At 42.4% G+C, this 27,746-nt stretch overlaps 1 protein-coding gene across 7 annotated transcripts in view; it reads left to right on the top strand.

Annotated features, from left to right (window-relative positions):
- ICA1 (islet cell autoantigen 1) overlaps positions 1-27,746 on the top strand; it is a 155,892-nt gene that overhangs the window by 118,626 nt on the left and 9,520 nt on the right. For all 7 annotated transcript variants that reach the window (XM_035020622.1, XM_035020627.1, XM_035020623.1 and 4 more), the window contains 5 exons: positions 5,636-5,730; positions 7,946-7,998; positions 11,136-11,198; positions 11,310-11,342; positions 21,824-22,093. In XM_035020622.1, coding sequence (XP_034876513.1) covers positions 5,636-5,730; positions 7,946-7,998; positions 11,136-11,198; positions 11,310-11,342; positions 21,824-22,093 — 514 coding nt within the window. The remainder of the gene's footprint in view (positions 1-5,635; positions 5,731-7,945; positions 7,999-11,135; positions 11,199-11,309; positions 11,343-21,823; positions 22,094-27,746) is intronic.

Here is a 27,746-nt window from a genome sequence, read left to right as displayed (position 1 = left end):
TATGAAGGAGTTCAGTAAATGTTCTTGGCTCGGCTATTCAATACTATTTCTTAACTAGTTGTAGAAGACCTGGAATCAAATATTGCTTCTACCTGTTCATGGTTGAATGGCCTTCAGTAAGTTACTTCACCTGAGTCTCCATTTCCATATCAGGAAACCAGGAAGATAGTGTTTATCTGGGTTTTGTGAGATGTGTAAACATGAAGTGCAGTACCTAACACAAGATGAGCCCTTAAGACATCTAATTCCTTTTCGACCTTGAAAAATGGTTGATAAGAAAGCACATTTTGATTGCTCACGATGAGCTTGGTACTGTGCAGAAGCATTATCTACATTAATCCTCAGTGTTCCAAGGAAGGTATACTTGTCATTAACTCCATTGTTCTGAGGGGTGAGCAGAAGCCCCCAAGGGGTGAAGACCCTTTTCCATGCCCCAGCACTACTTGATCTATTTTCATAGTGCACCTCTTTCCAGGACACTGTGATGCCTTCCCAGTAACAATTTTCCATCGTATTTTAAAGAACAAGATTATATATCTTACTTATGATTGTGTTTATTTTTCTCTAATCTTACTTTTTGTTCTACAGTACAGTTCAAGAGTACCTTCTGGTCCTAGATTAACAGTGCTCCTTATATAGTATCTTCAGAGATTTATAACTGCATGGGTGGGGAGGCCACGTGTGCTAAACGTCCATGAATTGTGCGTCTCATACACATCATTGGCCTCTGCTTTTTATTCCTCATGTGCTACCAATTATATAAACACAAACATACACACACCCAGCTGAGTTCACCATCTTTTAACCATGCCTCACTATTTTCAGCACTTCCATTTCCTTTTATAGACAATCACTCGGCACCTTCATATGCATACAGTATAATTAATGGAAAGTAGCCTAAGAAAATTAAATGTCGTAATTAAAGATTAGAGAAAATGTCACTCGATTGTCAAGGCTAAACTTAAACTTAGGTCATTATATCAGGGCTGGCTGCTAGCCTTTTGTCTGTGAAATTTGTTTTGTGAGTAGTTTTGCTTTCATTCAGATGAATGTTGCTCTTGCTTTTATTTTCCTAATACAGGAAGTAGTAACTCCCATTATTATATTAAGCTGCTTCCTTTCTAAGACACTTTTGCAAGCTCAGTCTGCGCATTTCCTCTGTCACGCTGATCTTATATATTGTGTGTGTGCTTCCTGAAACCATTTAAGCATTGATGGAAACTATTAGCATGTCAGTGCAGCCTTAAACAGAGAAAGGTTACTTAGTCTAAAAACATTCTTTCCTCTGTACAAAACGTTTCATTCTTGCACGATGCTGTATTGCTGCTAATACGTAGTGATTTTCACAAGCAATTTTAATGAAGGACCCAGTTGGGTTTGGGGTCTAGAAACAGAGTGTTTTGACGTTTCATTTCTGGACGTGGATTTGAATGTGGCTTCCATCAGCCACTGATTCAAAATAGTTCCATCTGATGGCCACCCCTGGCTGTGCAATCAGCCAGGCCTCTTAGGCTCATTTTGCCTGACCAGATGTTCATGTCACACAGAAAATGCTGTCACCCCTGACTTTTACAGATGCTGTAGGGTTAAGCATTTTTAGCTGAGTTGTGGACTTTAAAATACTATAAAGAATTTACCTCCACCGCGGCCCCCACTTAGCCCTTTTCATCAAACTTTGAAGAAAGCACTAGTTCACCATGTAGAATATCCTGTATCGGACAGGCACACCCAGGAACTAGTGCTGAGAGAGGAAAGGGGATGTGATTCGTGCTCTGTGATGTTTCAAAGTGCCTCTAAGTTTCTTTATTAGCTATATTGTTTATCATCTTTGTAAGAAACAGGTTCCATATGTGTTGTTGTGGTTTTTTACTCTTGCTGTATGGAGGAGTATTTAGCTCAGTTTGATCTAAAAGTCTCTCTTGCTTCAAAAGATGCCACTTAAAAATATCCTAAAATTGACTATGGTGATGGTTGCACAACTCTGTGTCTATACCAAAAACCATTGAGTGGTATACTTTAGATGGGTAAATTCTATGGTACATGACCCAGTCACTTTGTATCCCCCATGATAGATTCCCCACACAAGATTCCCCTTAGCTCAAAATTCTAATATTTAATAAATAAGCCCAGGTGTTCAGTATTAATTTTGCTTATGGTTCTATAAACCTTTTCCTGTTATTCCCCTGAGGCTTTGAATTTCCTAGCTAAAGAGCTATAATTTTTAACCTTAAAGTTTAACCTTAGGTACATTAATTTATCAACCAAACACGTGCATATTTAACACCTCTCTTGAGTGGCAACAGTCAAATGGTTATAGGGACAATGGTAATAGGAAGAGAGGAGCAATGGTAACAGGAATTATTAATAATAAAGTAGCGATTGGAACTGTAGCCATTCTGTTAGTGAAGCACAATAGTGACTTAACTGTGATCATGGTGACAGGGAGCCAACAATTGAGTCCCTGCTAATGGCCCAACAGGGAAGGGGTTGAAAAGAAGGAAGGAGTGGTTTACATTACAAAGGGATTGTCTGAGAGCTGCTGGAGTGTGGTTATGAGGGGAGGTCCGCCTGGAGACAGAAGGGATGATAACCATGGAGCTGTCAAGGGCATCTCAGGGGCTTAGGCAAGCCCTGTGGCAGCTAGACACAGCCGGCTGAGAGCAGACATGTCCTGGCCCTGCCTAGTGCTGATTGAGAAAAAGGAAATGCAATGAGAAGGTAATTGAGCAAACCAGGAGGCCTGGACAAAGCGTCACAGAATTGAAAAGTGTGTCTTGGGGCCATCAGAACCTCAGCTGAAAATACTCCCGGCTTCACTTTGACCAGAGTTGGACCATTCTATGGACAATAAAGCTGCTGGAAGGGTGTGTGTGTGTGTCTGTGTGTGTGTCTGTCCGTGTGTGTGTGTGTCTGTGTGTGAATAAAATGCTGTGATTGGCAGATCTATTGAAAAGAGTAAGTCTTTGACATCTGTTGAACTTCTCCTTATGGTTGCATATTTCCAAAATACACACACACACACACACATGCCCAGCTTTTACCAGATGCTTTGGGGTATATGATTTTAAAAAAGAACATCATCTGTACTACAGTCCATATTCCAGTGGCCTTGTTTGTTCCAATACTGTCCTTTATCACATTTCCCCCTCCAGCTGATAATCATGGATCCCGTTTCGTTGTCATGCACTGGAGAGATATAAAGGGCAAAATAATATGATGAAGCCAATGGGGCACAATGTTAAATATTGATGAATGTGGGTAAAGAAATGTTATCCCTGTGTGACCCCTGCTGACCTCTGTATCTTGATCTCCTAGGACTTGTACTCTTGCCCACTATATTATAATCGCAGTGGATTCATTTTGTTCCTCCTCCAAGCCGAGCTATTCCTTCCTTTAGGCCTTTGCCCTCAGGCCTCTGTTTCTCCCTGACCTGCACACAGATGGCTCCTGCCTGTCTTCTAACTCTCAGCTGAAATGTCACTTCCAAGAGAGGATGTTCTTGCTAACTGAAGTAGTGACCCAGTCACTTTGTATCCCCCATGTTAATTCCCTGCCTTAGACCCATCATTAACTAGTAATTCTGTCTGTCTTGTTCACCATTGTATCTCCAGCACCCAAAACAGCACCTGGCTCTTGGTAAATGCTCTAAAACTATTTGTTGACTAAGTGTACTAATCTAAATGTCCAGAAATAGTCCTTACCAATGATGGCAATGCCTTTGGGATGCAAGAAAATGCTTCAGAACTACAATCATAGCACATATATTCAATGAAAAAACCTTGACCTTATGTTAGAAAAATGGTGAATGAATGTGTATTTACCTATTTTAATTTAATATTGAATGTTTATGATATATAAAATCTTTTTTATATTCTCTGATGAGGAATAATTTTTATTATGAAATATGTACACATCTTATATTGCTTAAGAAGACATCTATATGCAATGATTCCAATTATATAAAGTAGTATGAGTATGAAAAACCAGAAAGGAAATACATGCAAATAATAACTAATTTTGGGGGGAAATCAAATTATGAGTAGTTTTTCCTTTTTAATTTTCCAAGCATTCTACGTGTGGTTCTATTATTTTTCTAATTTAAAAAATATTTTTTTAAGAAACAAAACATAATACAGAATAGATATAATCAAATGTGAATAGGACTGTAAATACACTTTGAAGATGGAAGGACTTTCTTGAATTTGGCGTGCTTAGTGAATGAAGCTTTAAGGAAAATACCAGTAATTGATCTGGGCTTTGCAAAGACTGATCAGACTTTTGAGGGTGGACAAATAGGTGGAACTTTTTTGGGTAAAGAACCAGAATGAACAAAGATAGGAAGGGGGCAATTAGCACATAGAAGGCGATGAGGAGACAGGCCTACGTGAATGGAAAGCTCCCATTTGGAAGCCAGAGGGAAGCAATCTGGGAGATTAGGATAGGATCCCATCTTAGAAGATCTTTCAAATCAGGCAGACAGGTTTAGACTAGAAGTGGAAAGAAATACAGAAGTACTGTGGGTTCTTGAGAAAAATGGTACCATGATTGCTTGGGTGTTATAGGGAAATTATTCTGTATAGGGAGTGAGAGCATAACACCAGTGTCCACCTGGCATCCACAGCAGACACTGCCATCCATCATAGCTCTGCTCTGCAAAGACTCTGTCTCCAGACCATCTCCATCCAACCTGCAGCTAGACATCACAGATCTGTCAGAGTTGGTGTAGGGAACGTGCTTGTCACCTTCTGTGTGTGGGTCACACTAGAGAAGAGAAAGATGGGAAGGGGAAGGAGGACGAGACAGGAAGGCCCAAAGGACAGATTTTAAAGGTTCTAAGATTATAAGCAGGTTAAGTATCTTGAGATGTTTGTTGTGTAATTTGTAGGTTTGTGGTTTAATTAGAACCACAAGTAGAGATCTCTTTTTATAACTCATTATTCAGTTATTATGGAAATGTTTTGCTTTTTTCAGGTTTGCTGCTGGTGTACAGTTTTTAGGCACTGGATTTTTTAAAAAAGTCTTTCCTTAAATATTTAATAAAACTTGAGAACAATAACTCCAAGAAATTATGTTCCAAAAAAAGACTCCCACCCATTTTTAATCTACAAAGATTTGGATGCACCTGCTCTGTCCACTTGTGGGAGTTGTCAGAATATGTTAAGCCACTATTTTGTTTTGTTTTTTCTTAAAAAAAGGTTTTGTTTTCTCTTATTTTTCAAAAGCTGTTTTTAGATTATAAAATCACAAACAAAATTAAAAATAAAATGAAATTGTCTCATCTTTGGGGGAGAAAACTTCTACTTTGTCAGTGTGTGGGCTGCAAGCAGAACAGAATGTTTATCTTTGCTGCATGTTAAAGATGGAAAATAAAGTTAGCAATAGCCAAAAGGCCTTCTTTTGAATAACTTATCACGAAGGGGAAAGCATAAATCTAGTGGCAAAACAATTTTCCTCTATAGGCTAGTATTTCTTGGATGGGTCTGAGAACATTTAAAATCTCTTTTCTGTCTACTTGATAGGATCAAAGGTAACCTCCCCAAACCTTGAATTCAAGGTTTGGTTTCTGGACCAGAGGAAGTTGAGTTTTTTATTGATCTTTCTTTTTCTTTTTTTCCTTTTCATTATTGTGATCAAGAGCTTACAAGACCCTATGAAAAAACTGATTCAGAAAGAAGAAAGGAAGATCACCCAGCAGGAAAGTGCAGAGGCCACCGTGGAGGAGCCGAGGCAGTAAGTTATGGCTGCTTCTCTTGGCAAAATCTTTATTTCCACAGGCAAGGGCGGCAAGTCTGTTGGGGTCTCAAACACAGGCCAGTTGCTTTACTTCCTCACTTCTCTGGGTTGATGTATTAAAATGAAGCCCAGACTTGGCCTGCACATAGTCCTGCTCGGCCAGGATTCATCCCAATAAGAGACGCATTTCTCGGGTCTTAGAAGGAGCACACTTGTGAGGAGTTGACTGGGACGAGAAAAGGCACACGTCTCCAGTGCTCTCTGTATGGTGGCCTCAGCCCCAGCTTTCTGCTCTGTCAGGCTTCTGGACCCAATCTGGTCCTTTTGTTACCATCATTTACAGAATCCTGTCCCAGATAGGAAATCCCCTGGCTTTTTCTCTCGTAGAAGAAAATAACCTATGAGATTGCCTCAGGAGACATCGAGTACTAAGGTGTTATCATACAAAAGTGTTGGGTTCTGACATTTTGTTTCCTACTCTTCAGACCTTCTGTTTTTTTCTCTGTGAAGCAGAGTGCAGGAAGTGACTGCTCCATCTCCATTTCTTGCCACTTTACAGAGAAGGGGCCTCCAGTCATGTTACCTACTGAGACAAATTTCTCAACATATGTGGTGCACGATATGTCCTGATCCCATTCAGCAAGGAAGTTTCTGTGTGAATCCTTTCCTATTGAGATATCAGGGCTTGCAGGAACAGGGTTAGTCTTGAACTGGCTGACCTAGGAAAGTGGATTACCTTACCTCCATTTGGGATTCTTTCTCCACACAAAAAAATTTAGATGATAATTGTATGGTAAAACCAGCTTGTATTTTTACTGTGTTTCTGAAATTTCAAATATATATTTTTGTCCCACAGAAGTATTTGCTGCCAGTATTAGCCTTTTTACTTTTATTTATTATTTATTTTTTTAGTGGAGTTAGGGGCAGAGAGAGAGAATCTCAAGCAGACTCCCCACTGAGTATGGAGCTCAACACATGAGATCCTGAGATCATGATCTAAGCTGAAATCAAGAGTCAGACTGAGTCTTAACCGACTGAGCCACCCAGGCACCCCAAGCCTTTTTAATTTTAAAGCAAATACTAGAAAATTCCTTTAGTGTAAAACAAAGACAGGTTTTCACTGTGGGAACAGCTATAGAATATGATCTGAAACTAATAAAATTAACTATTTTAGGGAGAAGCAGTTTAACCTATTCCTGGTAATAACAGTAATGCTTAGTACCCTTTAGTGAGCTCTACTATATACTAAGTGCAATGTCAGGTGCTTTGTTATATGTTTTCTCTACTCATTCTCACAACAACCCTTTGTGTAATCAATGCCAACATTTCCTCATTGTTTAAATGATGGCAGTGAGGCTCAAAAGAAGTGAAGAGACTGCCCATGGCCCCTGGTGTAGTAAGAGGCAGGACCTGGAATGAGTTCTGGTACCTTCTTTTCACCCATATATGTTACTGCAATCAAAGTATTAGCCTTCACTCAGAAAGGAACCACCCGAGATTGTCTCGATTAGTTCTCCTTAATTTCAGGTTTCTCCATTATGTTAGTACTTCTTTTTAAAAGCTCAAAAAGTGTAATCCAGTAACTATTTTAAATGCAAAATGGAAATTTAGCAAGAATTTTTTTTTTTTTTTTTTTTTTTTCCAAAAATAGCAGGTAAAGGTGCTTTAGAGGGGGAGGTTCAAAGGTACCAGCTGAGTCTCAGGGTGGTGATATGTCTCTGCTGTGATCTTAACTGGTATGGTGAGAGTTCAGTAGGTGACAGTCTTATGGATTTGAGACGGATCCTGCTTTTGCTTTCAGCCTTAGTAATTTAGCTAACCTCCTGAGGTTGTCCTCTCCTGTAACAGCAGGAATCAGAATAAATACTCACTTGCCCATCAGTTTTTTAACTACGTTTTTAAAAGTGATAACTGTACAGTATCTATTTTAGTTATACCTAACTGCCCACCTAGATATTTACAGAATATATGACTTGTGATGAAACCAAATTCAGTTATTAAGATGCTACTAACCAGCCTTAGGAGAGGAAAAAGCCAGCAAAAGTATTTCCTCTTAAAAAAATGAATAGCATGTAAATGACTGTATGTTCATGTGTGTGTGCACACGTCTTTGTGTTGTAAGTGCAGTGATATTGTACAGAAAAATCTGGCTGTATCATAAATATAAAATTTTCAGAACTAGATTACTAAACTTTTTTTTTTTAATTTTAAGGTTAATTTCATTAGAGGATGAAAACCAGCACAAGGAGTCTTCTAGTTTTAAGAGTAAGTTTTGATTTTTATTTAGAATTGCTTCTGAAATACTGCTCAGCAATCAATTCATTTTCTTTTTTGGCAGACTCCTCCTAGGCCTTTCTTCTTTTCCATTTGAGAAAATACTATATTAATTTGCTTTTTCTTTTTTTACCATTTCGGTTTTAAATTTTCAAATATCGGTGATGCTGACTAAATAGCATTATTGGGAGAGGGTTTTATATTGTGAGCCAGAGAATAGCACCGTCAGTCACTTCTGCAGCAGCCCGTCAGAGGAGCATCCGAAATGGAGAATTAACAGAGAGCGATTTCTTTTACAACAGATGATAACATTTCTGCTATTGCCATTACTAGTTCTAACTGCCATTTGGGCTGCAAAGATAGTTTTAATAAGATTACATGATCAGATTGGGTGAGTTGGTTTCCACTGTGTTGTGGGGTGGGGGCTGGTCTTTGTTGGGAACAGATGGGGAGAGCTCAGACACGGCTCTAGCAGGTGATTCCTAAGTCTGCTCTGTAATGAGTAACACCTGCTCCCTTGGGTGTGCTGATCCTCCAATTGTTGGGAAAGCGATCGGAGAGTTAGTAGATGATGCAATGTGCCATGAAAGGTTTGTCAGCTATTCCTGGCTCCTGCCATGATGGCTAGTTCTTTCACTGGTTCTTCTCATAATGGAGTGGAGGGTACAGTAAAACGTGGTGGGACTAAGGTGATGTAATGCTGAGCTTTTCACTGGGACTCGAATCCTCAGGGATGCAAGAGAAAGCTTTACAGGTGATATGGAGAGAACTGAAATTACCCCAACCCTCTGCTCAGCCTGGCCCTCGAAGGGCAGGGGGGCATATCCGCCTTTGCCTCACTCCACCCTTTGCTGTGGCAGCCCTTCCAGGAGATAGGAGGAGGCAAAGCAGACCCTGGGACTTCCTTTCTCTTCTGTTCTTTTCCTCCACTCTCTACCTTCCTTCTGTCTTTCCTCCTACTTTACCAACCATTTGCTTCACCTGCTTTATTCTCCTCCCACTTTACTGCTTCATTTGCTTTTCCCTCATCTATCTTTCAAAAGAAAACAAAAACCTCTCACCTATCTGCCTCTCTAACTTGGCTTCATATCATCATTTCATGCACGTACTCCCTCCTTTACTCACATATTTGTTCATTTGTTCAACAGATATTTATTTTAAAATTTTATTTATTTATTTGAGAGAGAGAGAGCACATTGAGCAGGTGGAGGGGCAAAGAGAGAGGGAGAGAGAAAATCTTAGGCAGCCTCTGCGCTGAGCACAGAGCCAGTGCAGGGCTTGATCTCACAACCGGGAGACCAAAGCCAAGAGTCAGACACTTAACCAACTGAGCCACCCAGGCACCCCTGTTCCACAGATATTTATTGAGTGCTGCCTGTGTGGCAGGTTCAGCAGGAGGCTCTGGGCACACAGTAGTACACCAGACATATTCAGACCCTTCCCATGATGGGGCTCACAGTCAAAAGGGGAAGCAGGTGGTAATCTAATAATTTGCACAAGTAATTGGGCAACTCCAACTTTGATAAGAGCTGCAAGGGTTCTGGGCAGGTGCGATAGAGAGACCCCACCTGTTTAAGGGGCTCACGGTCCTAGCTAAGTCAAGTGCTGTTGCAGGAGTTATCAAGGTAAAAGAAACAGCCTGGGCCAAGACTATGAGCCAAAGAGGACCAGGAGAAGGTCAGAAAGACACTGTTCTGGAGACAGAGAGGGAGCAAGTGATAGAAGACAGAGAAGCAGGTCAGCCTGATGCTGTTGGCCATGTAAGAGCTCTCTGAGTGTATGGATCCACACCTCCAACCTCAGTATCTCTTGGGTGTTGACAACATGAATTATGTTGTGGGAATCTAGAAATATTATAGTTTTGAGGGAAAATGTAAACTCCAGTTTATTATGTCTTCAAGTTCCATATCAATATAAATCACATAATAATACGAAAGAATCAGATTTTTTTTCTTTGTGTAGTATGATCCCTTGTTTGTGGTATTTGCATAATATTTTGAGATTGCAAATGTTGATTACCTTGTTTTAGGTATACATAGAATGGAATCCACCATAATTAAAGTGTCATCTGTCTTATTTTGTGACCTACAGAAAGTCTAATGTACACAGGAGCAAACCCAAGGTTTTTTTTATTATTATTATTCATTTAGGAGGGAGAGACAGAGAGAGAACATGAGCAAGAGGAGAGGGTCTGAGGGAGAGGGAGAAGCAGACTCTCTGCTGAGCAGGGAGCCCAAGACGAGGCTAGATCCTAGGACCCCACAATCATGACCTGAGCCAAAGGCAGATGCTTAACCGACTGAGCCACCCAGCCACCCCAAGCACACCAAGTTTTAAGCCTGTTGTATTGTGTTGTATATACACACATATACACAGACACACACTTTATTATTTAGAGCAGTTTTTAGTTTACAGAAAACTGGGCAGAAGGTACAAAGATCTCCATATACCCCCTGTCCCCACATATGCATTATTAGCATCCCCTACCAGGGTAATACATTTGTTATAGACAATGAACCAACACTGACACATCATTGTCACTCATAGTTTACATTAGGGTTCACTCTTGGTGCTACACATTTTATGAGTTTTGACAAATATACAATGACACGTATTCGCCATTAGAGTATTATTCAGAATAATTTCACTGTCGTCAAACTCCTCTGTGGCTGCACCTTGTTCATCTCTCCCTTCCTCCAAACACTTGGCAACCACTGATCTTTTTACTGTTAACATAGTTTTGCCTTTTCCAGAATTGTGTATAGTGGGAATTATGCTGTATGTAGCATTTACAGGCTGACTTCTTTCACTCAGTGATCTGCCCTTTTTATTTTAGCCAGGCCCCAAATGGCTAAGGTTCGTAGCACCATCAATAGTCAATTACTTGAATCACACGTTTGTCCATGAAAGGAGAATTGTTAAGTCAGTGTCATATAGTTTTCTACCAAACAGAGCAAAGAGTCGAGGTTGTTAACTCAATTCATGGAGAGCCAACAGTTTGAGCAGAATGTAATCTCAGGACCCCTGCTTCTGTGTGATGAGCTCTGTGTTTACCTTACACTGCAATAGCATATGAATACACACCATTCTGAATTGGTGATAACCAAATGCATGTGTTCTGTTGACAGCTGAAGATGGAAAAAGCGTTTTATCTGCCTTAGACAAAAGCTCTACACATAATGCATGCTCAGGTAATCTAGATTAAGGAAAATGACTCAATTTTAATAAATTTGACAAACTCCTTACAAAATGAAACTGACTCATAATTTTGTTTTCTTTCCCTTCCTCTAATGGACCTGTAGATGAACTATTAGACATGAAACCCGAAGAAGGTGGTAAGATTTATACATTTCTTTGGGGTTATAATTTAATTTTTTAATACTGTTTTTATGTGCAGGAAAATGTAATGTTTATCTTTTGAATAGCTTTGCATTCCCAAGCAAATTGTTTTTAGGTGACTGTCATTTGTCTTTATAAATGGCTTTAAATATGCCCAAGCACAAATTAGAATATATGGATTTGTCATCCTAAGTTTAACTACATAATGTTCAAACTCCTAAACCTGAAAGTTATGACATCAAAAGTCATATGCTGTAGTAGAAAAAACATGGCTTGCAGAATCAGACCTGGATTTGAGTTATTAGTTCTACTATAAAGCTAACTATATGGCCTTAAGTCATTTGCCTCACCCTTGAACTCCTTCAGCCTCCTTTGCTCTCATTTGTAACATGGAACCAACAGCAACAGTCTTGCTGGGTTGTTGTCAGAATTGGAGATCATGTATATGGAGGGTCTCTCATGGCCGCTGACATGGGGACACTCTTGAGATGGGAAGCGGTTGAGAAAGTAACACTAGAAAGATTGTCCTGTGCTGCACCTCCGCTGAGCCTTAGTTAAACAGAGGAGGAGTTTGCCTGGCTAGGGCACCCACCCAAGTTCAACAGACCTACAATCACTTAGTAAATACCCCCCAAAAGAAAATCCAGAGGCATGGATCTGGATGAGACAGCCATAGTCTGAAGCGGCCCCGGGAAATTGAGTGCGTTCAGCCTGATAGAACCTTTGCTTTCCATCCTACCAAGGGTTACCTTCTGATGATTTATCATGAGTCCAGAATACCCCTGAGATTCTTTTTTTTTTTTTTTTTTTTAAAGATTTCATCTATTTAACAGAGAGAGAGGGAACACAAGCAGGGGAGTGGGAGAGGGAGAAGCAGGCTCCCCGCAGAGCAGGGAGCCCGATGCGGGGCTCGATCCCAGGACCCTGAGATCACGACCCGAGCCGAAGGCAGTTGCTCAAGCGACTGAGCCACCCAGGCGCCCCTACCCCTGAGATTCTGACACAAACTTTAGAACACCCTCTATCCTGGGTGGCTGATACACAGCCTGCCCTGGTTTTACAGGTTTCTCATAGGACTGGAAATGGGGCACGAGCATCCTGTAGGCCCCAGTTAACTAGGGCAGACAATTTTCTCTACTCAGTTTGAGCCTGATCTGGGTCTAATCCCCAAAGTGTGAGAGGAAGAAGGTCTGGGAAACAGAAGGCATTGGTTAAAGTTTTTTTCAAAATTGGAAAGGCAGTAGAGCTCCTGCATTAGGCTTCCAGGGTTTAGGATTATCAACTTGAGGGAAGAAACCTGCTTTCCTTTCTAATTTCTCTTTGCAGGCAGTACACTGTGCAATATCTCATGATGTCCCCATGTATTTTTGTCATAAGTACTACCTATTTGGTAAACATAGAAATCTTGTCAGGTTATGAAAGTAAAAAGCAAATAGTTTTAAAGCAAACCAGTCACTACATGGCCTCCATTTTCATAAAAACGTTTCCCCCTTGTATAAGGATAGATTACTTTGATGAAAAAAAGGAAAATTTCTTACACATTTTTTTTTTTTTTGGAGGGGGAAATATTTCAGTCTTGCAAAGGTGGGCTACAGACAATAATATAACACACAGTAGGGGCCCACCATCTAGTTTTAGCAGATATCCCCATTTAACAGGTTTTTTACAAGTAAACATATGTTTCAGCTTGTTTTGGTAGGAAGATTGTTATTTCTCCTTTTGCCAACCTCTTGTTTATGTAATTTGTTCTTTGCTTTTACTATCTCCTATTTAATTTCATTATTTTAATAAACATAATTTTTGAATTAGGTATATTCACATTGGCACATGATAATGATAATAAAACTGTAGGCAATAGAAAACTCTGACTCCCATTTCCGCTCTCCATTCCTCTCTATTCCGGTATTCCCAGCCCCATTCTATCCTCCTGGCATTTTTTTATGTACTCACAAGCAAATATGAGTCTATGTTCTCATGTTTCCCCCTTCTTACAAAAAAGAATTCTTGCTTTTGGATGTTGACTTTTTTTTTTAATTTTATTTTATTATGTTAATCACCATACATTACATCATTAGTTTTTGATGTAGTGTTGCATGCTTCGTTGTTTGCGTATAACACCCAGTGCTCCATGCAGAACGTGCCCTCTTTAATACCCATCACCAGGCTAACCCATCCCCCCAACCCCCTCCCCTCTAGAACCCTCAGTTTGTTTCTCAGAGTCCATAGTCTCTCATGGTTCGTCTCCCCCTCCGATTCGCCCCCTTCATTTTCCCCTTCCTACTATCATGTATCATATGACCTCACTGATATGAGGAATTCTTAATCTTGGGAAACAAACTGAGGGGTGCTGGAGTGGTGGGGGGTGGGAGGGATGGGGTGGCTGGGTGATAGACATTGGGGAGGGTATATGCTATGGTGAGGGCTGTGAATTGTGTAAGACTGTTGAATCACAGACCTGTACCTCTGAAACAAATAATACATTATATGTTAAAAAAAAAAAAGGATTTTGACTTTTTCAACTTGGATAGTAATGGTACAACAAAAACTAACCCAGTAGCTGTGCATTTCTTCACAGAATTAAATCAGAAATGCTACTTCCTGTGATGCATGCTTACTTTCATAAGCTTCCTCCAGAGCATGTGTCATGGATACACTGGAATAAGATTGATGTCTTTCCACTTACTTAGAACTTTTATATCTCATTGGTTTATAGTTAACAGTCTTTGTTTCACAGAATAGAGGCTCATACCCTTTTTTTGAGTGCTCACGCAATTCTAACAATAGAGAGATGAATGTATTCTTCTCCAAAATGTGTACTTGTTTTCAGGCAGAAAAGTTGATTTACAGACTGTCTCAGTTAAATGCAGTGTCACATAATCTCTCTTTTCCTTTCCCTTTATCACTGCCAATGCATAAAGCCCTTCTAGAGGCGTGAGCCATGCTTTGTCACTATCTGACTCTTCTGCATTGGCAACCCCTAGGGCAGCATCAGCTTAAAGATTAACATGACCGCCAAGTATAGAAATACTGTCAGACCACAGAACTTGTGGTGACTGAAGAAAAGAGCACACGATAATTAGTTGACTTCAAAATGTGTGCCCTTCAGAAAACTGCCAGAAGGCCCAAATCCTGAATTAAAGCACTGATTATAATATGCAAGACATTAAACAATCAAGAAATAAAAAGAGCTTAATCCAGGGATGGCTGCCTTTATAGGACTTGGGGGCTATAAGCTCTAGCACCCTGCTGCTTGGGGGCCAGTTCACTCCCACTGCTAATTCTGTTAGACAAGTAATGGCCAAGCTGTGGCACAATGTTATCAAAAAGCAGACTGCTTATGACAACAACAAGGAGACAATTCTCCAGGAGCCATTGCCCAGAAAATCACTCTGATTCAGTGTCATAATAAAATGTGTTTTCTCCTACTAAATAGATAATGTAAATAGAAAACCAATATTTGGCCAGTTTATAAAAGTTTTTAAGTAAAAAACTGAGTGACATTTTGCAATAACTTGAAAGTGGCCCTGAAATCACCTTGTGATGACATGTGACAATCCCAACCTCAATTCATGAGTTAGTTGTAACATATAAGTTTTTGTGTTCCTCACAGTTGGGCTGAGAAAAATAACTAGTAGATCGGTAATTGAACAGAAAGTGATATAAAGCAGAGAGAGATGAATTTAGCCCACCTAAATCTCATTACTTGGATTTATCCAAAAGATCCTTCTCTAGGACAGGATTAACTGAAATTTTTAAGAATTGTAATTGTTGGGCACCTGGGTGGCTCAGTTGGTTAAGCGATTGCCTTTGGCTCAGGTCATGATCCTGGAGTCCCGGGATTGAGTCCCACATCAGGCTCCCTGCTCAGCAGGGAGTCTGCTTCTCCCTCTGACCCTCCTCCCTCTCATGCTCTTTTTGTCTCTCATTCTCTCTCGCAAATAAATAAAATCTTAAAAAAAAAAAATTAAAAAAGAATTGTAATTGTTACACATTACAATTAAAATGTTTTGTCTCCTGCCATTTCCTTGGTTACTACTTTCAAACTTGTTCTGGCCAAGCATCAGAACAACAAAGAGGGTCATTCAGTAGCTCGCTTAGGTCTGGGTGCAGATCTTTAGCCCTTAGCAATAATACAGGCTTATGTCCCCGTGCCTGGTTTCTCCCAAGATGTTCAGAACTTTCTCTTGCTGTTCTCCATATAGAGCTGACTAGGGATCTGATTGCTTTCTCACATGTAGTGAGGCGAAGACTAAGCTTGTTATCTTTTCTCATCAACTTTTCCTTCTCCCTGTCTCCCTTAGCATCTGAGGATGGAGTGCTGGCTCTGGTCCTTTCATAAAATAATGGTGCACTTTTAAAACCAAACAGTCTACTGTTCTTACTTGATCACCATGGAGTCAGTAGTGTTCTATATAGATTTACTCCTACTGCTCAGGTGTCAAGTTTTCCAGTAAGATTGCTTGCTTGTTAAGATCTCATGCTGAAATGGAGGACCAAGGCTGGGGACCATCAAGAAATATTTTTTGAATGCCTACTCAGGAACTAGCACTGTTAGGGTTTTTGTTTTTGTTTTTTTTTGGAGGGCGTGTGCACATGTATATCCCAGAGAGTGGGTAGAGATGGATTTTCCCCCATCTATTATTATTATTAGCTGTGTCTTTTTTCACCAAAAGGGAGTTTTTAGAAGCAGTATTCTTGGATTCTGAACAAGTACAATTTGTTACCAGAGCCTTTTATAAGGGCGAATACTTTTCTCGTTAGACATTTTTGTACGGTGGTTTCCCACCCCATCTTTCTCCCCCATACTCTCTGTTGGGTGGTGTGAGGTCTGTGTTGGTTGTTGGGGTTTTCATGTGTATTACAAGTGTGCAGCCTTTACATTAGTCATAATGCTGAGAGTGGGGACCAGGGAGAAAACCAGAGAAAGAGTCTTCCTGTTTCACACACAGATGAAGGTAACTTATGTGACATTTACCTCGTTGTTTTCCTGTGCTCTCATTTTTGGTCTATGTAGCTATGTTTCCATCTTTTGGGTTCCTAATTCATGCTGAGGTCATGAAACTCAGTATGATTTCAAAAATATAACCTGAGTGGGCTGTCACCAGTTTCCCACATTTACTTTCTGTCACCCACCCTCTGTACACCCTCTCTGAACTTAAGAGAGCTTCCTCTGTATGTCAGTTTTCACTCTGAAAACTCGCTGGGTCAGAATCAGAGTGCATTGGCTCAGAATCCATTTTCCTGGAGAATATTTTCCCAGGAGCATAGGATTTTTATTTTTGAACCCTTGGGCAGTGTGAGGCAAACATGCCGAGTAGGTCTGCCATCTCGGCCATTCTGCCATTCTGCCTGCAGGTGAGAGCTCTGCCTGGCTGTCAGTGCAGCCATCTGACCTTAGAAACCCTCCAAACTTTACAAAAGCTTGAATATTCATTTATATATGACATCTTGAACAGGCTGTGAGGTAAAAGCAGTGTATGGCACTGAGAAAACATCTTCACCTATAGCCAGGGGTCCCCAGCCAGATAATCTGTAACTAATAAGTTATATGACTTTGGGCAGGTCATCTAACCTGTGTGTCTTTTTCCTTATCGGCAAAGTGAGTTACAGGGGATATTCTCTAAGATCCCTTTCAGTTAAGTATGATTCTTCTCTCTAGGTATCTCACTGGGACTAGAAGAGCAGGTTCCCAGACAGGAAGGCAGGAAAGCACAATTGAAAAATGGCAGATGTGGCAGAGTTTTGCTGAACTGTAGGCTTCCCTGAAGGAGTTGCTAGAAGGGCTGCATTAGAGCTGGACCACAGAGGTCCTGAATACCACTATAAGGAGTGTTACAGAGGGAGCCATTGAAGGTTTTCAAGTAAGAAAGTAATAATCTCACAGCTGAACTGAGCAAAGGTATACAGTGAGAGGGTGTCTTTTATGGAGTGCCAGCAGGCTTGCCAGTGGGCAGACCCCAAAGGACCCTCGAGTCAGGAGTTTGTCATCAGAGGTCAAGAAAACGTGGAATTGGAGATGGAGATTTGAGAATCTTCCCAGGTGAGATTGGAACCATGAGACTAGATAAAATGTTCTGTAGATAATGCAGGAAAGGGAGATATAACTTAGGAGGAGACTTTAGGGTAACTAGAGTAGGAAGAGGCAGCAGGGAGAGTATTGTCAAAGAGATGGAAGGACATTCAAAAGAGCCACTTCATGGAGACCCCAGGAGATGACAGCATTTCCAGGGTAGGCAACGGGGCAAAGTGCCACAGGGGTTGAGGCCAGAGAAAAGGGGATTGGAATCAGCCATGAGGATCTCACCAGTAACCTTCCGGAGGGCCACTTCAGTGTAGAGTGGGGGTAGGAACTTGATGGCAGGCCACCAAAACAAGAGTGGTTGACAAAGCAGAGTGTGTGGCTGTAGAAGGAGAAACCAGAGAGGCAACATTGGGGGGTGGGATGGGGTGCTGGGGGAGACAGGAATCACAAGATTGGCCGTTGTTGGTATGTGCACACGTCTTCTGAGGTCAGGAGAGGAAGCTTTGGAGAGAGAAAGACTAGAAATGCTGGAGCTGAATCCCGGTGGGGGCAGAGCAGGCTCCAGCAGGAGGGGAGAGCATACAGTTTTGTTTTTTTTTTAAGACTTTATTTATTTATTTGTCAGAGAGAGCACAAGTAGGGAGAGTGGCAGGCAGAGGGAGAGGGAGAAGCAGGCTCCCCGCTGAGCAGGGAGCCCGATGTGGGACTCCATCCCAGGACCCTGGGATCATGATCTGAGCCAAAGGCAGTCGCTTAACCGACTGAGCCACCCAGGTGTCCCTGTTGGCCTCTATTTCTGTAGTAATTTCTGGAGTTGTGTTATCTGATGTGATAGTGAACATGGAGACTCAGGATCCTGCAAGAGCATGAAGGGAGCTTGGAGTGGTATCTGTGGGTTTGGCACCTGAGAGCTAGGAACGCTGGTTCACCCTTGAAGGATGGGTCGCCATAACCCAGGAGCAATACTTGCTCAGCTCCCTGGTAGAAGCCCTGACACCACCCGTACAGCCCTTACCCGGGCTTCTCTCAAAGAGCTTATTCTCTGTGTGTGTGTCCCGTTTTCTTACAGTTGAGTTGAATTATTCCCAAAGAAAATGATAGCTTGATTCTTAAGAGCCAACTGACTAGTGTTATTTTTCAAGTCTTGACATGTCTGGTTACAGACCTGAACCTGTCCTTTTTTACTTGTAATTAAGTTTTTCTTACAAGTTATGTATGGTAATTTCAAGCATCTTAATTATCAGGGCAATAATTGGGCTTCCCTGTTTTCTGGTTCAAGTCAGTACCAGTTTCATTGCTTTTAGGGAAGTAATAAGTTCTCTTAGAGAAAATGTCCGCTGTGCAGCCCACTTGAACAGTTAAATAACCAGGACACTAATAGGCCAATTTCAGTGTCGACCTCCAACTAAATCTCTATTCAGAACTAGCTCTAGACAATATCATCCTCACTGAGGGTCCTTTTCTCATTTCTGTCAGTAAAGTTGAGTTTGACAGGATACAACATTAGTCAGGAATCTTTTGGTTGGAAGTAACAGAAACCCAGTTTAGCTTTCAAATTAAAAAGAAAAGACTGTATTGGGAATTGGCCCATTAAACTGGGGACATACAGTGATGGATTGGCTTCAAGCAGAGCTGGGTCCAGGGCTTAGACAGTGTTGTCAGGATTTTCTTTCCGACTCTTGATGCTGGTTTGCCCTGTGTTCTTCTCCATCATCCCTGAGAGCCTCAAAACTGCATCTTTAGAACTTGGAATCTGAATGAGAGACCCTTCTCCTTCCACCTTCCATATAGCAAACTCAGGGAAGCCTCTGGCATGTGCCCATCGCTGAGCCAGTCACCATGGCCTGAGAAATGAAGGACACTGGCCAACCTAGAGGCACCGGACGTGGTGTCTCCACAGGATCCTGTGGAGAAGGTGTTTCCCAAAAGGGAAAACTGAAGAGGAGGAGGGAAGGGATGCTAAGTTAACAAAACCCACAGAAATCCACTCAATACCCTTGCACACAACCTAAACAGTAAAAACAAAGATAGAGCTTTTGCAGTTTCTGATTATTTGGGGAAAGCTTAAAGTTTATTATTTATTCTTGCTGATGTTAGTCATGATCTTCCCTGGATTGACATCTTGATGAAAGCAGGGAAGCCTCTCCCAGGGTTTGACTTAGCACTGGGCTGTAAAGTGACTTCAAGAAGAATGCACATAATTTTCAGTGCTCATCTAAAGTCATCCCTTCCTCTAGAGTCTACTCTTTGATTTGAATTGGTTCCAATAAAACAGGTTTGATTCAGCAATCATCTGATTTCAGTCAGGCCAGATAGTAAACCACGAGAGAAGGTTTGGGTATTCCAGTCCCAACTGAAAGTAGAAAGTACAGAGATTTGTGAAGTTAATACGTTGAGGGACACAGCCACGCTTTCTGCCTGCATTCACATATATGGGCTGTCCTACCCTACCCACCTGCCCCTTCACCACACACAGGCCAAGGTGGGTCCTTGCTGCCTACCCTCCTACTGCAGAACTCTCTCAAAAGCCTGTTTTCTAAAATGCCATTTCCCTCATCTCCTCAGCACCCCACCTTACAAGCTGTGTCTCAGTGCAAATTTCTGCGATAACACAAACAATGAGAGTTCTTAGACATTTGTCCAATTGAAGCGATATTTTGCCGCTATTTTTAAACCAGAGTGATAGGAGAGTGTCTGGACTCCTCCCTTCCTGGGTGTATAGCTAGTCTGCCTAGCACATCAAAAATCCTCTCAATCAGAAGCCCGTTGTATTAAGTGTGGTTGAAAATAGATCCAGTAAAGCTGACAGATAAGCTGTACTCCTTAAAAAAAAAAAAAAGGGGCGCCTGGGTGGCTCAGATGGTTGGGCGTCTGCCTTCGGCTCAGGTCATGATCCCAGCGTCCTGGGATCGAGTCCCGCATCGGGCTCCCTGCTCCTTGGGAGCCTGCTTCTCCCTCTGCCTCTCTCTCTGTCTCTCATGAATAAATAAATAAAATCTTAAAAAAAAAAAAAAAAAGCCGTCACTTACTAATTATCTCATATTTGAGGAAAACCTGTTAATCTCACTTAATATGACAGTATCAGAATTGCAGTATAGCTCAGAGAAAATCATGATTATTCCTTCTCTTCGTGACTTACAACAATGTTTGCAGTTTCCATGTGGCTATTAGATACCATAGCAAAGCCACAGTTAATAAGACCATCCATTCTTGATGTTCAAAATAGGTGGAAAACCCAATGAAAAGTCTTGTTGTAGTTTTCCTGGTTAGCAATGCCCCCATACTACTTATATTCCCTGTTCAGTATTTTGTCAGTGTTCATATTGCAAGAATGGATCTCTTCTTTAAAGTCTCCCTTTTGGATAAGCAATGAGATTTAAAGGTCCATTTCTTTTGGTCTTCTTGACAGTGCTTTGAGGTGGGCATTATTCATATTATAATTTTACAGGTGAAAAAGCAGAGGCCCGGAAGAGCTAAGGGTCTTGCTGTAGTCACAATGGTCTCAGGGCTTCCCCTCTGGTCGCGAGCTCATTCCAGCGCTCCTGGGCTGCGTCTCTGGCCTTCTCCGGGTGGATCCGGTATTTGCCCTGTTTTCCAGTCATTCTTTCACTGCTGCCTACAAGCAAACCAGACCCACTTTTCCTGTGCTTTGGCAAGGACTTGTGGTTGGGTTGCAGTTGGTTGCAGCAAAGGGAAGCCAGAGGCCTCCCTTGGTCATCGTTGGATGTCCTGACATCCTCCGCTCCTGCCCAGCGTGTGGCAAGGGTCCTCTCCCCATCCTGGATGACAGGGCAGGCTCCCACATGGTGTGTTGGCTGCGGATTTAGGGCTTGTTGTGTGAGAAGATTCAGGAAGCTATGCAAACAAGGAACTAATATCTCTCACCTGCCTTCAATCCTGGCTTTGCTTCCTGTCTGAGAAATGTTTTGGTGGTAAATTTGCTTTTACATTAAGAAAAAAAAACAAAACCCTTGAGTTTTGGTGGAAACTGTTTCAGTACAATTCTAATGATGCTCGGAAATGGAACTTACTTTGGAGGAACGGGGATGAGGGACCATGGGACTAGAAATTGAATTCTGAAAAAAAATTTTTTTAAAGATTTTATTTATTTATTTGACAGAGAGAGACACAGTGAGAGAGGGAACACAAGCAGGGGGAGTGGGAGAGGGAGAAGTGGTCCTCCTGCGGAGCAGGGAGCCCGAAGCAAGGCTCAATCCCAGGGCCCTGGGACCATGACCTGAGCTGAAGGCAGATGCTTAACAGCTGAGCCACCCAGGTGCCCTGAATTCTGAAATTTCTTAAGAGAGGCTATAATGAGAATAATTTATAGTTTGATAAACTTTTTCTTAAATCTAGCCATCACCCAGTCTGTTCCATCCCAGCCCCCACTGCATTTACTCCCAAGGGCTTGGGCCCTGGGTAGTGATGCGTTTTGTGCTCTGTTACTTTGTTCAGCTTGCCTGGGCCCAACGGCAGGGACCCCAGAACCTGAAGGTGCTGACAAGGATGACCTGCTGCTGTTGAGTGAGATCTTCAATGCTTCCTCCTTGGACGAGGGGGAGTTCAGCAAGGAGTGGGCTGCTGTGTTTGGAGACGACCGGCTGAAGGAGCCAGCGCCTGCTGTGGCCCCAGGAGAGCCAGACCCCAGGCCCCAGACAGGCTCAGGATTCCTTCCTTCACAGCTTTTAGACCAAAACATGAAAGACTTACAGGCCTCACTACAAGGTATGTACCATGGGGATTGAAATAGGGGTTTTTTTGGTTTGTTTGTTCTTTATTTTTAATTCAAAAGCCTCTTCCTTCCTTGTCTTTTTTTTAATGTTTCCTGATTTTTATATCTAGTGTCTTTTTGTGGCTGTTTTTTATCTTTGTATTTTTCTTTTATATCCAGTGACTTTTTAGTTGAAATCTCAGAATCATATTCCAGCTTTAAGATATGTTGCAGGGTTTAAGATCTCTTACTTCTCATCATTTTCTCCTCATGTTCACATTTCCTTTTAATAAAAGGTTAGAGAGGTGGCCCTCAATCTTACTATCTTGCTCTGATTGTAGGCTTTTGCCGGGCATACTTTAGAGGATCAGATTGTCTTCACAGTCATGGACCAGTTGGCTTAGCCATTCCTGCCTGGACAGTTCTCCACATGGCTATAGTCATGCCATGTTTCTGGTGCCAAGTAACATCCCACTGGGCTTCTTAACTCTTCTCACATTGGATTTTATCTTGCTTCTTGCTGTCTCTCCTTCCTGGCCCATCCCTGCCCTGAGGATGCTCTCAGCTCAGCTGTTCCTGTTGTTTCTGAAACACGTGGCCCAACAGCCCCATGCATCTTGGCCACCACAGAAATGCAGTTGCCACACTGATCATCTGTGGCCGGCAACATTGGTCAGGGTGCAAGGCACGCTGGCTGAGAACTACCGGCCTGGGGAGCACCTTGATTTAGAGTAGAGAACTCAAACTCAGATTGAAATTGTAATTTTAGTTTGAGTTTCTAAATAGACCTTGGGAAGGAAACTATTTTCTAGTATTTCAACACCTTTTTCCTTCTTTCATGTCACCTTAATTGTAAGACAGGAATCACTATTAAGAAATTTTCAAATTATTTTGGTTTTTCCATGAATGTGGGCTATCTCCTTAATAAGTGTTTATCTGGCACTTAAAGCTGAGAACAAACTGCAGAGCTGGAATGATTAAGTAATTATGAGCTATTAAAAAAAAAACCTCAGGTCTTTGGAGATGAGATCATGGACACAGCAAGAGTTGGTGGGCAAGACCAAAAAAAAAAAGGTCTTCCCTCTTTTTTTTTTACGAAATACACCATTCCTTTTATCATCTTCTGTGAGTCTCATTTTGTAGCTATATCGTTTATTTTCAGTAACGGAGTTAGAGATAGGAGGGATGAATGGAATCCAAAAATACTTTACCCCCAGTCTCAGACCTGGGTTTCGCCATCTCTTTCATGGGGCTCCAGATGAGCCAGGCTGCCGGTGACTTGAGTTTCACCCCCGCCCACCTGTGGTAGAGGTGCTGACAAGCCGTGGGAGAGCTGAAAGGCCAGAGCCAGGATCCACTACTCAGATCTGGGGGCTGCTGGAGACTCTCCAGCTGTGCTACAGGATGAACCCCACTCAGGCCCCCAGCTGTGAAGGCCCACAGGGACTGTGGTGGCAGTGCTCCTCCTTAGCTGGGGTGGCTGCGTGTCACTCACTTGTGAGTAGCCCTCACTGACAGCTGAGAAGTCAGAGCTCCATGCCCTCTTCCTGAGCAGGCAGAGTGAGATCTCAGCTCAGGGCCCATGGCCCCGAACTATGCCTGAGAGTTATGACAGGAGCCGTGGCTATGGACTTCACACTTTAGCCTTGTCCCAAGTCCAAGGAAACGGCACTGGAGTAATGCTTGGGTCTAAGTAATGCTTGGGTCTCTCTCTGATCTGACAGTGAGAAATGTAAGCTTGTTGTAGAAAGAGGTATTCTTGTACTGGGAGACCAAGGGAGCCCATTTATTTCTCAAGCTACCAAAATCTCACTTAAGGTTGCCACCCTACTCCTAGCTCCTTAGCAAGTTTCTCATTGATTCAACAGAGATTTATTGGGTCCTTCTCTGTGCCAGGCACTGGAGATTCATCTGAGAATATAACAGAAAAGGCTTCTGCCTTCCTGGAACTCACATTCTCATGAAGAGGAGGTAATGAACAATAAACATCATAAAGAAAAAAAATCACAGACTAGGTTAGAAAGTGATCCGTATTATGGAGAAAAGGAAAAATCGAACCAGGAGATAAGAGAGTGCTGGGTGGATGGCAAGGCAGGTCAGTCTGTAGAACTAAATAGGATTCTTATAGAGAAGATGAGATCTGAGCAGACTTGCAGGAGGTGAGGGAATCGGCCATGGGGAGATGGGGACAAGGGGAGCACAATGCCGGTCAGTGCCTAAGGCAGCACATGCTTGGTGTGGTCAGGGGTCTGCAAGAAGAGCTCTGTTGTTGGAGTGAGGCAGGGAGGCAGAGGCTTGGCCATACAGGGCCACATAGCCTTCCAAAAACCTGGGCCTTTTTTGGGGGTCCAAGCAAAGCTGGGAACCATCACAGTGTCTTAGACTGATGATGGACATGATCTGATTTACCATTTAAAAGGATTGTCCTGGCTGCTAAAAGTTTCTTTTTCTCTGCTGGTATTCTATGAAGACCAGTGTTAAAGGAGTTGTTTTTTATCCTCTGAGTTAACATGTTTCCTTTGCATGCCAACAGCCACAAATTGAATGTCTATGGAACTCAAAATGACAGGAAAAAAAAAAGAGGCACCTAAGTGTTTGAAAGAGGAAGCCCATTTAGCTTCTACCACACCTATGGATTCCCAACAGGTGCTCCCACAATTCTAGCCCTGATGCTGTCCTGACGCAGGGAACCTTCAAAACAGATGCAGTACAAATAAAGAACAGTTACCCTGCTTCGATGACCGATCATATTACCCAGTTACAACCACATTCTGTGCTTTTGCCAGGACTTTCCCCACCTGCCTAAAAAAGAGGAAAAGATGAGTATTGGCTCTAGATTTTTTTTATTACTTCCATGTTCTAGGTAAAGTCCATCTATATACATGAATTACAAAAGCATCTAACTGTTAAACTTCTGATACCTCGTATTGAAACTGCTTCCCCTGATTATACAGATCAGCTCAAAAACCAAATTAAATAAACAATGGAAACAAATAAGTTTTCAAACACAGCATGGAGTAGAAAGGCTCTCTGGCATGTTGGTTTAGTGAAACAAGCAGTCGCAGAGTTAACTTACCTAATCCTCACCACACCCTTCCCAGGCAGGTACTATCATCATTTCCTTGTTAGGGCTCAGGAAACTGAGGAACAGAGGAGCTAGGTAATTTGCCTGAGATCATACATCTGGTAGGAGGCAGAAAGACTGTGAACCCAAGCCATCTGACTCTGGAGTCTGTGCCTTTCACCATTCTGTTGCCTCTCTGCACCAGGTCTCTGATGGTAAATGTGATTCCTCTGTGGGTTCCTTCAGGCCTCTCCTTGGATGCTCCCAGAGGAGCAGGACTTGTTGTGATTAGTCTGGCCCTGGGTGTCCTGGACACACACAGAGACCAAGGACAGGCGGTTGCCATGGAGGAGGAATGTAGGTGTAGGGAGGCAGGGTCCCTGTCGACCACAAAAATTGGATGATGTTCCAGAAAGAATCTGAAATCAAGATTGTCTACAGAATCTTCTCCTGTGTTAGCAGCCACCCACATCTTCCCTGGAGTGCATTCCTGCTCAGTCTCACCACCATTGTCCTAGTTCTCTGTGAGGTCCAGGTGGGGCTGCATCCTCCAGGTCAGAGTGCCAAGAGAACTGAGGGGAACACTCCAGGCTCCAGCTGCAGCAACATCTCTCTTCCACAGGCTGCATTTTCCTCCCCTCTCCCCTCCTCACTTCTCCTTCACCTCTTCTATCTCCTCCCCTCCTCTGTCTCCCCATTTTCTTCTGCTGCCCTCCCTCCTTTGTCCACTCTCCTCCCTCTGCTCCCCTATGCTCTGGGAGAATAAAAAGGAAGGGAGATTTAGTAAGATAACAATTATATTTTCCTCCTTCCCCCACCCCAACTTCAAGCTCTAGGAGAGCAAAATAAAGCAACTTACATTTAGGATCAAGTTGGGCTGAACATTTAAAAGAGGAGTTGTGGGGCGCCTGGGTGGCTCAGTCGTTAAGTGTCTGCCTTCGGCTCAGGTCATGATCCCAGGGTCCTGGGATCGAGCCCCGCATCGGGCTCTCCCCTCTGCGGGAAGCCTGCTTCTCCCTCTCCCACTCCCCCTGCTTGTGTTCCCTCTCTCGCTGTGTCTCTCTCTGTCAAATAAATAAATAAAATCTTAAAAAATAAATAAATAAAAGAGGAGTTGATTTTATGTAGGATTTCTAAGAGTTTCTGAAGTTACCAGCATGATAGGGGCTGGGGTTTCCTGTCATACAGTGATGAGAAAATCGCACCTTCCGGAGGCCTCTTAAGGTGGCTAGAAAGAGAGCTGGCCAGAGGGGTTGCCCAAGGTGGGAGACAAGGTGAGGCTGAAAAACCTCATTTGACATTCTTCTCCATTCTCCACCAATACCCCAAATTTAATTTAGAATTAGACGCTGATACTGAAAAGACTACCATCTGCTCAAAATAAATGCACCAGGACATCTTTTAATTTAGGATTCTGCAAACCAAAGTTAGGAGTCTTGTTCCACATTCTCACAAACATACAGCCCTGCGTTCCTTCTGGATATTCTTTTGTTTTACACCATGCCTAGGTGCTATTGCCATCTGGGTGGGTTTCTATTTAAGGCTAATGTAATGTCAGACCTTGCATTATCTCAAATTCACCTTTCCTCAAACTAAGCTCACCTCTTGCCATTCCTGGCTTAACTTGCTTCCAGATAACTGATCTGAGATGAGTTGGAGAGGACTGTGGGGTGCAGTTAGAGTTTGAACATGGAGTAGGCACTCTCGGCATCAGCCAGTAGAATTTTTGTTCCATTAAAGAAGGAGCTTGTTGAGGAGCATCTGCAGGTCGTGGGTATGTGCAGAATTTAAGTGCCTCAATTAATCCATAGAAGGAGACTTGATGATCATCTACTCCACCCTCATTTTATAAATGAGGAAATCAGGAAATCCCAGATAGGTCTTGTGACTTGCCAAGTAGTTGCAGTTTTATATCCACCATTTGCCTAAGTTCTAAACTCCTCAGCTTAGCTTACAAGGTCCTTTAGAACCTGACCCCAGTCCCATTGCTGCCTACACTTCCCACACCTTTACTTAGCATGACTTAATAACCTTGTTTTGCCGGAGACCCATGTATTATGTCAGTAAGTTGGATTCTAGCCATATCGAACTTGAGTGAGTCTGGCACATGCTCTTTCTCCTCCTTAGAGCATGTCTCCTGCCTCAGACCCATGATGCTTGCTTTCCCTGGTTAAGTTCTCATCCTTCAGGTTCTCAGCTTCAATGTCATTTTATCCAGGGAGGCTTCTTGACTCCCTCTCCCCGCCAGCAGTCAGGGTTAGGTGTTTCTGCCTCCATTCCCTTTACACCCAGTACTTACTCATTCCTCTTCTCTCACATCATTGTAAGATTGGTGTAATTTTCTGTCTCTTGCTTTTGGTTGTTATGGGCCAGGCCCATGTTTATGTTGCTCACTATCATATTTCCAGAACATGGCTGAGTGCCTGGAATACAATAGATGTTCAAAAAAAGACTAGATGGATGGATGGATGGTTGGAAGAATGGATGGATGGATAGAAGAATGGATGGATGGATGGATGGATGGAGGGAGGGATGGATGGATGGAAGAATGGATGAATGGATGGATGGATGGATGGATGGATGGATGGATGGATGGATGGATG

Source organism: Mirounga leonina, unplaced genomic scaffold (assembly GCF_011800145.1).
Source record: "Mirounga leonina isolate KUSES-001 unplaced genomic scaffold, KU_Mleo_1.0 Mir_174, whole genome shotgun sequence".
In the NCBI taxonomy this organism is placed as follows: domain Eukaryota; kingdom Metazoa; phylum Chordata; class Mammalia; order Carnivora; family Phocidae; genus Mirounga; species Mirounga leonina.
Note: the sequence above shows the minus strand (reverse complement) of the source record. Positions and strands in the feature narration are given on the sequence as shown.